Here is a 14,710-nt window from a genome sequence, read left to right as displayed (position 1 = left end):
AAGTCTTTCTTTCTGTACAATGTCAGACAAAATAAGACTATGCCATATTTCCGTAATCTCTCTTGTATTATGAGAATATTATGATCTGTAACAACAACAAAATCCCTAAACTGTATGCATTCCCATTGGCTCTGATGTGCTTAGATTTGTTTCTTTCTGTCAGAAGAGGTATTTCCAAGTCAGTAAAATTTCATTTTAATAGATGCTATCAGGCAAAAACTCAGATTGTTAACACAGAGCAGAAAAAAGAAAAAAAAAAAGAAAAAAAAAGTTTTCTGGTGTTTAAAAACTAGTGTTTCTGAAAAGACTTGATGCTATACCTCAGGTTCTCCTTTCTCTTCAAGAAACCACCTAAAATCAAAGCCAATTTTGAAAATCTAGGGTACCTAGTTCTGCTTTCTTTTCTACTAGGATATGTATATTTAGATTAATCTGTTCTGAAGTAGTTCTTGTTCTCAGACTTTACATCATCTAACAAGATCTACAAAACATTTCTGCAATGCTTTGATGGCAAATTGCAGGGGGATTTCTTGTGTTAAATAGTAATTAAACCTACCAGAAGTAGGCTTCCATTTCCTTTAATAGGATGAAAAACATATAGACAGACAGATAGATAGATATAGATATACAGAAAGGTATATCCTCCTTCTATTCTCCTTCTCAGAGATTTGTATGTTTGGATAGATTGAAAATATCATCCTACACTACTTATTCCAAAATTTAGGGTGGATTTCACTGTACTGATATTTTGATAGTTACTGCTAGGAGCATATTCAATAACTTAACTCTTTTCAAATCACTCCATTACAGCAGCCAAAAAAACTATGACCTCAGAATGCGTAAACTCTTGGCATTTTTCTGTTTTTTTTTTTAATGAGTTACTGAGAAATATGTCTAAAACGCTCAATGGACAGAGAAACAGAGAAATATTAAAGTCCAAGATGGGAAGTAGAATGAATTTTCTGCAGGTGCAGGACACAAGAGAGCTGATTATATTAAATATCATCTCTTGAATAAGATAGATGAGTAATGCCCCATGTCATAGATTATTTTATTTTTTTTTGGGGGGGGGGGAAGGGAGGGTGAATAAGTTCATAGAAGAAATAGAGGCCTTTGATGTGTTGGAATAAAGCCTAAACACATCCTAGAAGGAGTGTTATGAGAGCAAGAGTGAGGAAAATATAAATGGAACAGAAAGTTACTGAACACAGCTTCTTCTATTTTTTGCTCCTAGGTTCTTCTTTCAGAAATAAGGGTTATTTAATCCCTTTTCATCTCATGTCACCCACAACAACTTTGGAGCTTTAATGGCAACTTTCAACAAAGGATATAGCTCATGAAAAAGGACACTACTGACCCTACTAAGTATTACCTGGAAGGCCTCAGTGTGAGGTCAGCTTTGCTTACCAGCAAGGCATCAACATAGAGAGACACTATGAGAGCCCCAAGGGAATAGTTTTCAGCCAGACTGACACTTCATTATACAGCAGAGGCTTCAGTCATAAGTCATAAATGAGATTTTTTGACAGTTTAAGGTTAAACTGAGGACTGGAAATGCTGAAACCACAGGAAGGCAGGATTTCTTGGCTTCTCTGTTACATTACTACCACCCATTCTATTTCTAGAATAATATTCTAGATATTCTAATTTCTAGAATAATAATTCAGGAGGTGCAGGGGGCTGCCACATTTTCTAAGGCAGAAGTGCTAGCTAATGGAATGAACTTGGACTAGACAGCAGAAAAATGAAAATTGTAGAAAAAGCAGACTGAAAACTAGGAAAAAGTTGCAACAAGCTATACCTTCTCACAAGAGAGCAAGAGATCATAGGAAAGCTTCAACTCAGTTAGACAAGAAGAATGCCAAAATACTTTCTTGGACTAGAGAAGAGAGATCAGGATACATTTTTATTACGGGTTAAGGACCCATCTTAAAGCATTTTCATTCACGTGCAATATTCTGGATTTTTGAAGGCCACTTCTTTATAATTTTGCTTGTTGGAATGATCTTTTTACATGGCTTCCTTTCAGTTTATTCTTCTGGTTGAATTACAGCACAAAATGTACACCATAACACCAAAAAGTCTACTTGCTATCTATCTTGACAGCTGTTGTTCACATACCCTATGTTTGCCTTAAGAAAGTAAGCATCTGATCATGTCATCTGTTAAGTTAACCACTACTGCAAGGGTTCAAGTAAACTAGCCTCAGGCTATGGCTGATATTTGCTGCTATTACAGATCTAGCAGAGTCATGGTTTCAGTGAGGATGTAATTTTTTTCGTATCACACCATTCCATTTTGAATTAATATCAGTAGTTTATAGCAAAATAGTACGTTCTTCAGGACTTCTTGTGTTCCTAAATAATAGGAGATTGCCAGATGACAGAAAGTTCACTCACTTGCAGGAAACGGTGTTACAGATTGCTAGGTTCTCCAGAATTAAGTATTTCGCATGTGAAATCTGAAGTGACATGAGTAGTTTATCTCAGTTCCGATTTTTCCATTAATTTCCTTTAGTTAAACAAGAAACTGATCATTTTAGGCTCATGGTGAACAAGTGGAGAATTTGTATGGAGTAGAGTGCTAGGCTCCATTTTCTCTTTTCTAGACCTTTCTCTGCATAGCTAGTATTCTGAGTACTTATTCTCTGCTGCTAGGCATTGTAAAATAGAGCAAAGCCAAATGAGCCTCTGTGACAGAAGTAAGCATTTTAGCTGGAGTTAAGTTGAACTGGTCTAACTGAGAATGGGGTGGATGCCTTTCTCCTTGCAGCTTCTGCAATCCCAGAAAGCTGCATAGCTGCTAGAATAGAAAAAAAAAAAAAAAAATCTAGTTTGGATTTTTTTCTTCCATCATTATAAATGCAGAGTTTACACAATTATGAGTCCTGTCTGCAAATCATAAATCTCAGAGAAGCCCAGTTAAGTCAGGCTTACATTAATTATGCATTCTGAGCAACCCAAAGAGGGAGAGGATTTAGGTAGCTGCAGAGGAGGCTACCGTTCAGACCCAAGTTCATGAAACAATCCCAACAGCTTGGATTCCCAAAGCATGCCAGTGAAAGTCTGTACAACTTTTCTTCCTTTTTCTGCAGTAGCTCCTGAAATGTCCCCCCCTTCTCTGAGCCGTCATTTGAGGTGACTCAAGCACACTTATTGACTGCTTTTTTTTCACTTCTACCATCACTTTCTCCCTGCTCCTGAAACAAATTAGGATGGTCAAGATTTAAAGCTCTCAATCCACCTGTCTCAGTCTACCAAGCTCAAAATGCAGGGAAGATGTCAGTGCAAAGCTTCCAGTAGTTGAGTGGTCTTCCAGTGGCTGTTCAGCCGTGGCCATTGTAGAGCCGACCATGATGCGTGCTGGTTGAGATGAAATCTTCCTTAACTATTCCCTTTCACGGTCTACTCACCACAGTTCCCAAGTCCAACTGAAATAATGCTGTCACACTAAATATTGTGTGGGAAACTTTCCAGACTCCAGTCCTAAACCTGCAATCATCAGCTTCTGTCCCTTGTCTCCCCTCCTCTGCCCATCTTGTGTAACCAAAAGCATTTTACCCCTGGAGGCTGAGGTATTCCTATACAGGTATTACTTGCAAAGCAAGCTCTTCACATCTCTTACATGGCAAGACCTGGAAATAGGGAGGAGTGTATAATTCCTCTGTAAAACAGTAGGTAATACTTTCTGTTGGGAAGGTTTGCTCTGTCTAAATATTCTGTCCAGATTCATACCATTTGTGATGAAAAGACTGAAAAGGAGGTGCAGGAGCAAGGAGCTTTCTGGCAGACTGCTTTCATCTGATGGTTAGTCTGAGTTTCACCATGAAGCAGGGCTGGTTCTAGATGGTGAGCAAACTCATCCTGAGCATCAGCACTTCTGCATGTTATCCAAACTCAGATACAGAAGACTGACCATGAATATTTCATTTTGGGTTCATGGGTGTTCACTCAGCCACCCTTTGCTTTGCTTCCAGCCTGGGTCAAAGTTCACGGCTAGGAAAGAGTGCTGTCCCTGATTACTGAATAGCGTCTTCTACTGCCACAGTCAAGAACCCTGTCCTTAGACTGCATGGACCACTGTTCTGACCCAGTACAGCATTTCTCATATTCTTATAAGGATTAAAAAAAAAAAAAAAAAAAAAAAAGTCTTGGTGCAGGCTGTTTGATTAAGATGCAGACTTCTGTGGGCAACTGGATGAAATGTGACAGACATTCACAACAGATCAATACGGCCAAGGCACAGGGAAGACAGCAGGGCCCGAGGGGTGTAGCAGCCCTCAGAAAAGGTTGAAGGCTTCACTGGCTTGACGTGGTGCGGTGATCTATGTCCAGTTGCTGGTTATGCAGTGATGGAATGGTTTGAGGATGATTATATATATATATATATTAGAATAAGGAAGTTAACACGTGAACTGTCTCTTCATATATATACATATATGTATACAACAATCAGGAGAGCTTTATGCGTAAGGACTTGACTGGTTTTAGTTATAACTGCAGGTTTGCATACATGAAGCATGTGTGATAACGGGATATTACCTTACTACAAACAGTAAGTTTCTCTTTGATTAAGATCATCTTACTGAAATATTTATGCAGACTCAATCATGAAGCTATTGAACTGCTTCAAGTAGTTATGTGATGTGCTCTCTAGGGCATGTATAAATTGAGTATACATTATACCATAAATCAACTTGAATTCCAAACAAAAGTATGGGATTTAATGGGCACAAAGAATCCATTGTATTAGCATATAAACTCTGGCTACATTTAGAAACAAAATGGAGGTATCGTATTTAGCTTTACTTAGTCTTTGGTATTTATAGATCTGACCTGCTTAGAAAAGCCAGGGTAATTAATTCTAGGTGTTAAATGTTAAAATACAAAGCCACAAATTTGGTTAAAAAATGCCGTAATGTTATAAATAAACAAATGGCGTAACCCATTAATTACAGCGTGAATTGGGCAGCCCTGAAAGAGAGTTCCAAACCTGAAGACTGTGAAAGATTAACAGTTACTTAGCTACCCACTAAAATAAAGTGAACAGTTTCCAGATAAACGTGACTCCTAGCATTATGTAACTCATTACATTTTACAAGTGTGGTGCAAACATTAATTGACTGACTAATCTTAAAACATCATCATCATTCATAGCTGAAGTGTGAAGGCTTTAATATTTGAAAGACATATGAGTTTATCTGCTTTGCACAGAGAATCAACTGTGTGCACGATTTATTATGTGCGCAAATTAAGTCTGAGTACTTGTACTTTTTGTATGCAATCAAATTTGCAGTTTAATTTTGTTTTAAAACTTCTAATGTTGAAGAAAGAAAGATAAGACAAGGTTTCAGTACTCTCTAGACTAGGTGATAGCATTTCCATTCTGTTCAAGTGTCCATACTGCCTAACTTAGTGGAGGGAGGCTTGTTCACTGATCCTTTTTGTTGTTGTTCCATCCTTATTAAATTAAAAACTGGTCTATACATGCCTGCCCAAAGCTGATCAGGGAGAAAAGGGGAGGGGAAGTGGTGGACAACAGGTATTTTCTGATTTAAATTTTTCTCTGTCAAGTTCCCAGCTACCTGTACTTAGTATCAAAAAATATCTTTAGAAGGTCAATTAGTTGCAAAGGGTAAGGACATGTACTAAAACATAATTAAAAATCCCTTTCCATCTTTCATCAAAAAGCCCATGGCTTCTCTTTGTTCTCCTATTAGGTGAAACAATATTCAGCACAAAGACTCTATTTGTGAAGGCTTTTAACAAATACAAATTCTTGTGCTAAATCTCAAAGTAGAAGACCAGACTTACCTGTGGCCAGTGTAACATTAGGCATCAAAGAACATTGTTTCAGAATGTTTTTCCTTAATTCAACCAACTTCCAAGATGTACTTGCCTATTGTTTCTACTGTTTTCTCTATTACTTGTAATAAGAGACATTGGAAGCTACAGAACAAGAAATTGTAGCTACATTAAATAAATACATTAAAAAAAAAAAAAATCAAATCTCTCTAACCTTACAATGAGAACTGGGCCTTACAAAATCCAGAGTCAACCTCCAGTGGTGCTACTGGCTTCCTGCGGAAACTCAGGGAAGGCAAATTTATTACATCTCAATTCACCATGTGTAAAAATATGAGAAACACTTGTTTTATTCCACTGTTTTATGTCTTTTTCAAATTAGAAAAAACTACTTAAAGCCCGAACAGTTTCTCTTTATATGCTGCACAGCAGCTGGCACAATGGTGCATTATTTCAGTTATGGCCCATAGGTATTACTGAGACCAGAAATCTGTGTTTGGAGAATCTGAGCCTGAATCTTTTTTTGTAATCTGGGATAGTTCTTTTGTGGTACATAAAAACATCTGAAGAGTTAAGGAGGGAAAAAGAAATGCCCTTTGTATTGAGTGTAGAAGAGACCAGTAATATTTCTCTGTGTGATTTGAGAGATACTGCAACTCTGAAAAAGGCCTTTTTCCCCTCATACAGCTTGCTTTGATGGTTGTGTACTTAGGACCTAAAAATTTCTTCAGTGAGATGCAAATGCATTGTTTGATATCAATATTAAAATTAAAAAAAAAATCCTGCATTGTTTGCAGTGTGCAATGTCATCCCTGCTGCTTTTAATGCCGGAGTATAGCTGCTGCCACCAAACACGACTTTGACGAAGGAACTTGCATGCACATAACAAGGCTCCTTCTGGTGTATGAGAGCAGATTCCCAGTAACTAAGAACAGAATATTTAAAACATTCTAGAACTAACAAATTCTGATTCTACAAGGGAAACAAAGGATATGAGAAACTGCTAGACCAGATATCAGTGAAAAGTTTTTCACTGATATTTGACAGACTACCTAAGCTACTTCTGATACTCAAGTGGAGACCCAATCCTTTATGTGCCCCAAGGATTTGCTAGTAGCACTGAGAACAGGAAAGCAAACGGGCACCTGGAGTAACAGAGCAGCAGCGCACTGGGGCTCTGTAACCAGGAGGAGTATCTCTGGGCTAGGAGGAGATGCTCTGCTGCAGGACAGAGCAAAGGAGGGAGTCCTGTGCTTCCCTGCGTGACAGGGACTTGGGGTTAGAGGAGATCAGCAAGGGACTGGGGATTTGATAAGAAAGAAAACGAGCTTCCCGAAAGCACAACGGCTCCTTTGTTAGAGGGTAACTAGCACTGCACTACTTGGAAATACTGTGATGATTTTTCTGGTGCTATGTCATAAAAAACCTGCACATTTGACAAATAAATGTTTTAAGGAGTCTTACAGGAATGAAATTTGGATTTCAGTGGAAATGGGATATTAAGCTGGAATGTAAATTAATATCTGCACGTTTCTAGTCTCTGCTGAGTGTTCCTCATTATAGTCCCTATGGTATCACGCGAGGAACTAAATATATGTGGAACAGTAAGTTTCAGTTGGGAGCCCTTTTGTTGAATTAGATCAGAAACATTCTGACTTTGAGTAAGAGAACTTAAAATATCACAAAGGTTCATATATATGAAAAATATGGTAAAGTCATAAACTGGAGCAAAGCTACTTCCAAGCTTATTTAATTTTGGTCATAAATTAGTACTGTTGGGAAAGGATGTAGGAGACCTGGCACACTTCTTTTTTCAGAAGAAATACGATGCAAGGCAAACAAACTTTATTAACAGAATAGACTGGGTGATACAAGAAAATGAAATGGAAACCAAAATATTTCTGGTAGAACAAAATACATTTAATAGGTGACCTGGCTCAAGTGTTAGTATCAAATTTGAAAATTTACGCAACAACTAAGCGTATCAAAGATAAGACTACAAGTCCCTGATTTACATTGCAGTGATCTGAATGACTGCAAAACTATGACAGCACCAGCCAACTGACAGGCAGGGCATGAGCAGCATCTTTTTCTGTCCTGACACTCACTCTGCTATTAATTGCCTTAAGTCTTAAGCACTTTTTATACACATGATTACAAGTGTGTTTTTTTTGATTGTTTGTTTGTTTTTCCTGAATTATGGGCCTGGAACGAATAGTTTTGCAGAAAAAGAAATCACTGGAGCAGATTTTAAAAGCTGGCACCAGTTTGTGGCTGCACTCCAGTTGCACCATTTCTCTTTGCTCCTTACAAACATCTGCAGCCCAAACCTACTATACTGGACTTTTAATATGTGTTGGGGTTGTCACACCTTCCCCAGCAGTAGCTTCCAACATTATGCAGTTTACCTGTTTAGTTTCCTGGTGCAGGAGGAGAAGCTAAGCTTTTCCTATGCATACCAGTTGCTAACAAGTCCCCTAATGCCACGCACCAGACTCAAACTGAGCAAAGTTGTTGAAGAAATAAGTATGTCAGCAATTAGTGTTAATTAAAATCCTTATTGGCATAAAACAACACTAAAAAGTTGTGAGGAATCAACAGTAGGCATATGAAGGGAGCAACAATCTATCCAGGCTGGCTTAAAGCTTTAAAAATAATAATAAATAACAACAAAAAGCCCTAGTACAGAATATTCCTATATTTGATGTTTTATTGCCTAAGACCTGCCCCAGGCATTACTTAAATGCCTGATGGCCTTATAGTGCCTGTGAAGCTCTGCTGGGTTACAGGTGATGACTGTCTTCAGCCCAGGCAGAGGCAACATGAGAGGAACATAACACGTCAAGTCACTTAACATCCTAAAAAAAAAAAATACAAGAACGTTCCTGCTACAGAACTTTTGAATTATGATAACTAAGAACAGCAATGAAGGATTTTTAAGTTTTATGCAATTTTATCTCCTTGAGTTAATTCAGTGCTCAGTGCTGCTGATTACACATGATATCAAAAGAAATAAAAAGGGAATTAGTGTCTGGCAACAAAATAGTTGTACATATCTGAAACAGCTATCTTGAAGCAGCTTTAGCTTGACAGATCTTGAAGCACCCCACAGCATAGTGTAGTGGCTGAGAAACCTCCATCACTCTTCTCCAACCAGCATTCTAGAACTCGTGCGAATACAGCTGTTACCAAGAGCTAACACTGCTGCTGGCACCAGAGCAGCTCCGTGCCTTGGTACAGCTCCTGCACTGGAGGGGACGGAGGCCATGGTAGACCATTGGCAATGTCCACTGAAAATCTCAGTATTGCCGCTCCTGAAAAGTCATTCTTTAAGCGCATGGTGTCAGGGAGGAAAAGTAGTGACATGGAGAGCAAAATACAACGTATGCTTCTACAAATTAAAATGGATTATCCCAAAATTGAGGGGGATAGGGCAATATTTTCACATTGTCTCAGTTGTTGTCTCTCCTCAAGTACAGGTAGCTTTGACACAGTGTGCTCTTCTTCATTCTGTGGAGCCCCCTCTCTTATGACTATGAATCAAAAGAGGCTGTCCATCTTTTTTATGCCCTTTGACTGCTGGAAGGATATAATGAGAGCAATATTTTGGTTTCCTGCAACTGTTTCTGAAATAGATGGTAATGTTCAAATCTGATTCAAATTTCATATCCCTGTCCTCTTTAGACACTCCTTTCTCTCTGGATCCTTCCCTGGAGAGATGGAAAAAGGGAAAGAGAAAAGGAAAAGAAACAGAACTCTGATCACTGGAATTAATATCCCTCTTTGTGTTATGTTTTCTTAAGTGATTGCTGTCCTTTGCCATTTGACTCAATTTCCACCACCTTTTTTTTTTTTTAATTGGAATTTAGCTAATGTTTTATCAGTTTTAAGCTTTCATAACTGCTTCCAAATTTCCCCTTGAAGTTATGGAAGTACACGGTATTTTTAGAATAGTTTTTCAGCTCAGAGCTAACCCCATTTACAGTCAAGCAAGCTCCATCTTTACACCTAGAATCTGATACAATAGCGTTTTCTGTCCTTCTCCAGAACTCAGTGAAAATGATGGGATTTTGGACAGCTGTCTTAATGGCAGCAGGGAAAGATGCTTCTGATTTTGGAGATCTCTCCTATGAGGATTTACAGATTAAGGTGGTAATTGTGATTCTTCTTTGTGAATCTGGCATTAAGTCACGACATAATAAGAAAAAATTAAATTAACTTTCTTAAAAACAGTCCAGTCTCTAATTAAGCACGACACAACTATTTTGATGTGGGTTTCTCAAATTCAGGATGTATCCTTTTTAATTCTTGCACACTCAATGCGACAGTGTGCTTAAGTAAAGACTGAAATATGAAAACCAACATTTGCTGGGCTTGCTCATAAAATATTGCTCACCAGCCATAAAATAGTTTGCTTAAATCACAGGCTGAAGTGCATTATTTTATCTTAAAGGAGAGAATTACTAATTCAATTAAAACAAAGGAACACTGATTCTTTCCTGCCTTTCTCATACTGTTTCCAGTATTCCCTATGCTAAGAATAGGAACTATACGTACCATTTAAATGCTGGAGGAAATTACCTATTTGTCAGTGGAGCCTGCCACAGATAACTTAGTCCATATTTTCTTCTCAGACCACGGCTGTGGTGTCTTAATTGGTCACTGTGAGGAGCTGCTGTTTAATTAAAGTTGCATATGAAGAATCTAAATCAGCAAATTTGTATTTCTGTTTTAGAATAAGTAGCTATTAAGTGCCTCTAGTCTAGCTTACTGAACACCTTGTTTATTTTATTTACTACAGGAACATTTAATAAGATGTTAGTAATGTGTTATTTTTTTTTTTTTTACATGTTATGAAATTCACTGTAGTCTGTAAAGATTACATCTCTTCTAGTAAACCAAGGTTATAGAATAGCTTTTCATTTCTACAGTGATTGCTTTGTAAAGAAAATCACAGTGGATAATAAGCTTTATCATGAAGTCTTGATTGTTCAACGCTTGGAGTAATTGCAGCTGCTGCTGGCATTGGTCAGGATTGTGAATGTCCAGAACTTCTCACATTTTTTTCTACCTTCTTTCCTTTCATAGAAAAGATCTAAGGCTATTTGAACCAGCCAGTTACTTAGTTATTTCATGCTAGAAGCAGAGCGAGTCAGAGCGAGTCGTTAAAAAAAAAAAAAAAAAGGCTTTTTCTCACATGGGAAGTTCCCTTTGAGATTTGACCTCAAGCAACAGTTCATCAAATAATTGCAAATGAAAGCTAACCAGATTACAATAGGAAGGTGAACTGACACTTGCCATCTGCAGTCTGTTCATCCTAAGTTCCTTGAGTCTGATGTTGATATTGCTCAGTATCACCTAAAAAGACATTATATTGTCCAGTGATAAAGGCTTTTGAACTTGCAACACAGCCAGCAAGTCTTGTAACCATGCTTTGTACAGTCAGTGCAACTGTTATGCTGGTGTTTTGAGAAAGGAAAATGAAGCATTGCATCAGAGAATTTTCTTAGATTAACACATGAAAATCACTAAGAGCTATATGCTTCCACCTATACATTAGCAGTTTAGCATCATTGAAAATTCTCCTGGATAAAGCTTGGCTAAAAAAGAGAAAAAAAACTATAATTCTGCTGTTCAAGAATATAAGTTATGCCTATTAAAACAAACAAACAAACATGAACACCGGGAAAATCTTTAGGAGATAGGTTGGCTTTATCTCCCACCACATTTTCAACCTTGATATCCTTTCACAGGGTAGACGTAGCCAAATGAATTGGTGCAGAATGATTCTTGACCTCATCATGCATTCAAAACAACGTTGCAAAACAAGACTAAATCTCTGGTAAGAATATAGCATTATTCCAAGGCCATACAGAAGTTGAATTGTTTCTGTAGTGACCCTTCAGTGACTATTGTTTTGCTATTAGCTTATTTGTCTTTATGATTTAACTGTATATGAAAATGCCTGTTTATGCATTTCATTATGCGTTATGTTCATTATTAAATGAACAAGGAATCCTACATGTTCAAACTTACTTCTCTACAAGACTTGTCCGTGAGTAGGATTGGGATATAAACACAAACTTCTTACCATTTAATGCTCCTAAGACTTTCTTTTGACTTGAGAGTCTATAGATGATTATGTTGATAATCTAATGACAAAATTGTTTTCCAGAATAACATATAAAATAAAGTACAATTGTACAGTTTAGCATATAGAATGCTTACAGTAGTATAAATGATGTTTCAGGTTTTTGAGTAGCTGATTGCATTAAATTACTCAGAGTGATTACTGACAATATGGGTAAAATATTATTTAAATAAGTAATTTGTGTTCAGTTTATTATTAGTTTGAAACATACATGTGCTTAATACTATTTGATAAACAAATTTAAATTAGTATGTGGAAAACCTGAAAAGCTTACCAAACACGCTAACTCTACTACCAACTATTTATACCTACCTGGACAAAACCCACAGTCATTTATCACCTTTTGTTTCTCTCCACGTATTGTATGTATATAATGATACCATAAAAGACATCTTTTCTTGCATATTAGTATAGCTTCTGCCATGCAATGGGACACTGTCTTATCTGATGAAATCTGTATTAGGGGGAAAAAATGCTACTTAGTATTGATAGCCCCTTTTCCTTACAAAAAGTAGAATATTTATATCTTTGTCTACGTGTCAGACATGTTGTGTACTTTCTTTGTGGTATATTTCACAAAGGTCAAAATAATTGATTAGCAGAAAATAACATAGAGGACTAAAAGTGAGATTGCAAATATCTTCTTTTCATTAGCCACTTCTGCTTTCAGAAATCAAACGGCAGAAACATACATTCCTTTCAGGCAAGATCGCCCCTTTGGGAGTGAGTCGAGCAGTTCACGTTAGAAGAGTCCTTTGTTCCCTTTACTTAGGGTACCGGAACAGTTGGGCATCAGTGATAAATCATCTATTGTTTTCCTTAATTTAATTTGTATTTCACTCCAAAGCAAGGTGCTCAGAATTACTTGAGAAAACAAATAAATGAGATAACTTAAAATAGTTAAATATTAATATTCTCATTGGCTCAGAAGGAAGCAGTGTAGCCGGTTTATCAAAAAAACCTGGAATATCTTATTTACTCAGTAACCTGGCAAGGGCCAGAACTAAAGTTCAGTCCAATACTACATCCAGAGACTGTCTCTTTCAGGCTGATGGTGCCTGACCCAAACCCCAAAGCCATTCCTAGGTTTCCTATTCATTGTAATGGGCAGAGATGATCAACACTCCACTCATTGTGTCCTGCTATGTTGATTACTCCTTTTCTCCCAGCAAAACCTTCCAGCTCTTGCATGAAGATCTATTGACGTGGCCCAATGTGAATTGGGCCTTTGCTTCCAGCTTGTTGTTGGGCCTTTCCTTGCAATCATATCACATTAAAGTGATGCTGTTATTTGTTGTTTTTTTCCCCCTCTCTCTGAAGGGGACATCGCTGCTTAGATTCTGACAATGTGAAACGACTGAGTCACCAACAACAGACATTTACAATTATACCTCAAAGTGAAGTTAAGCTGAAAACATCATTAAGGAAAAAAAAAAGCACCCTCATCACCACATCCTCTTTACGGACCACCAATTGAGCTGCGTGCCCCCAGCACCCCCCCCTCCGCGACCACGCTCCCTAAGCCGATTACACCGCTCCCCGCGAGGCGAAAATTACCTCCGGGGGGCAGAAAGCCCCTCGGTCGGCCTCGGCTTCCCCCATCTCCATGGTGACCCCGCTCCAACAGCCCGCTCCCCCCGCCCCACGGCCCCGCAGCGCCCCGCTGCCCGCCGGCCGCCTCGCCCCGCCGCTCCCCGGGGGCTGCCGGTGCCCGGAGCGGGGCGGGGGGCGCGGGGCCGTTACCTGCGGGCTCCCCGGCGGCGGCAGCGGCAGCGGGCTCGGTGAGGACGCTGGGGTCGCTGTGCGACCTGCCCCGCGGGGGGAAGCAGCCGGTGCCTTCTTCCGACGCGGCCATCGGGCGGGGGGAGCTCAGGGGCGGGCCGAGGCGCTCATGGAGCCGGCGGAGGCCGGGGGATGGGGTGGGAGGGGGGGAACGACGGGGACGGGGGGACGGGGCGGGGGGCGTCAGCCGGGCAGGGCCAGCCGTGGCAGCATCCTCCCCGGCGCCGTCGAGCGGGCTGCGCGGCGGGGCGCCTCCGCCGGCACCGGCAGCTCGGGGGGCGGCTCCGGCCGCCTCAGGGGGGCGGCTGGGCCATGCCGCCGGCCGGGCTGGGGATGAGCCGGGCAGCCAGCCGCCGGCCCGGCCCCCCGCCGGCGCCTCCCGGGCTGCCCCCCCCCGCCGAGCGCCGCTGCCGGGGCCGCCTCAAGGCGCCGCGCATCGGGATTCTCCCATCGTGCCCCGCGAGCGGCACGCTGACGTCACGGCGGGGCGGGGGTCGTTGGGGGGGGGGGGGAGCGCCGCACCTGCACCGCACAAAGGCGGAGGGAGCCGCAGGTGCGCGCCGCCGCCGCCGCGCGGCCCCGCCCCGCCCCACTCCGCCGGGGGGCACGTGATGTGGGGAGGGGCCGCGCGGGCCGCCTCGCCTCAACCGCGGGCAGCCTGAGGGGAGCTGGATGCGGGCTGGAGTGGCCGCCCTGAGGGGAGCGCCCTGAGGGGAGCGCCCTGAGGGGAGCTTCCATCCCTCCGCCTCAGAAAGCGCCGCGGCCGGGGTCTGAACGGCACCTCCGCTCGGGAGGAGGGCCCCTGGGCGCTCATTTCAGTCAGTTCTGGAAGCTCGGGGCAAATGGAGCGGTTTGGTGTTGGTTTAACGCTTAAAATCCGTCATGTCTATTATACAAAGCACCCTTGCCCTTTTGTCTTGGAGGAGTTTCAAAGTTGACCGAGTGCATGCCTTGTTGTAGGGAGTTGTTTTGG

General features: G+C 40.8%; 1 protein-coding gene and 1 long non-coding RNA gene across 5 annotated transcripts in view; both read right to left on the bottom strand.

The window, feature by feature from the left end:
• Window positions 1-14,083, bottom strand: part of PHACTR3 (phosphatase and actin regulator 3) — a 105,542-nt gene extending 91,459 nt beyond the window's left edge. Inside the window, exons 1-2 of one of the 4 annotated variants that reach the window (XM_040575439.1) lie at window positions 13,699-13,807; window positions 12,268-12,409 (exon numbers count right to left, since the gene is read on the bottom strand). In XM_040575439.1, the coding sequence (XP_040431373.1) occupies window positions 12,268-12,379 (112 nt within the window). In that variant the 5' untranslated portion in view covers window positions 12,380-12,409; window positions 13,699-13,807. Of the gene's footprint in view, window positions 1-12,267; window positions 12,410-13,512; window positions 13,588-13,698 lie in introns of those variants that run through there. The other 3 variants (XM_040575437.1, XM_040575440.1, XM_040575438.1) reach the window with 3 other exon arrangements.
• On the bottom strand, window positions 7,637-12,261 carry LOC121078865. Its single transcript, XR_005824769.1, has 3 exons — window positions 11,097-12,261; window positions 10,362-10,479; window positions 7,637-9,514 (listed from the first exon to the last, which is right to left on the bottom strand). It is a non-coding gene; the product is annotated as an uncharacterized LOC121078865 (long non-coding RNA).
• Window positions 14,084-14,710: the final 627 nt, after the last annotated feature.

This window comes from Cygnus olor, chromosome 16 (genome assembly GCF_009769625.2).
Source record: "Cygnus olor isolate bCygOlo1 chromosome 16, bCygOlo1.pri.v2, whole genome shotgun sequence".
In the NCBI taxonomy this organism is placed as follows: domain Eukaryota; kingdom Metazoa; phylum Chordata; class Aves; order Anseriformes; family Anatidae; genus Cygnus; species Cygnus olor.
The sequence above is the reverse complement of the archived record's forward strand: the minus strand, read 5'-3'. Positions and strand labels throughout refer to the sequence as shown.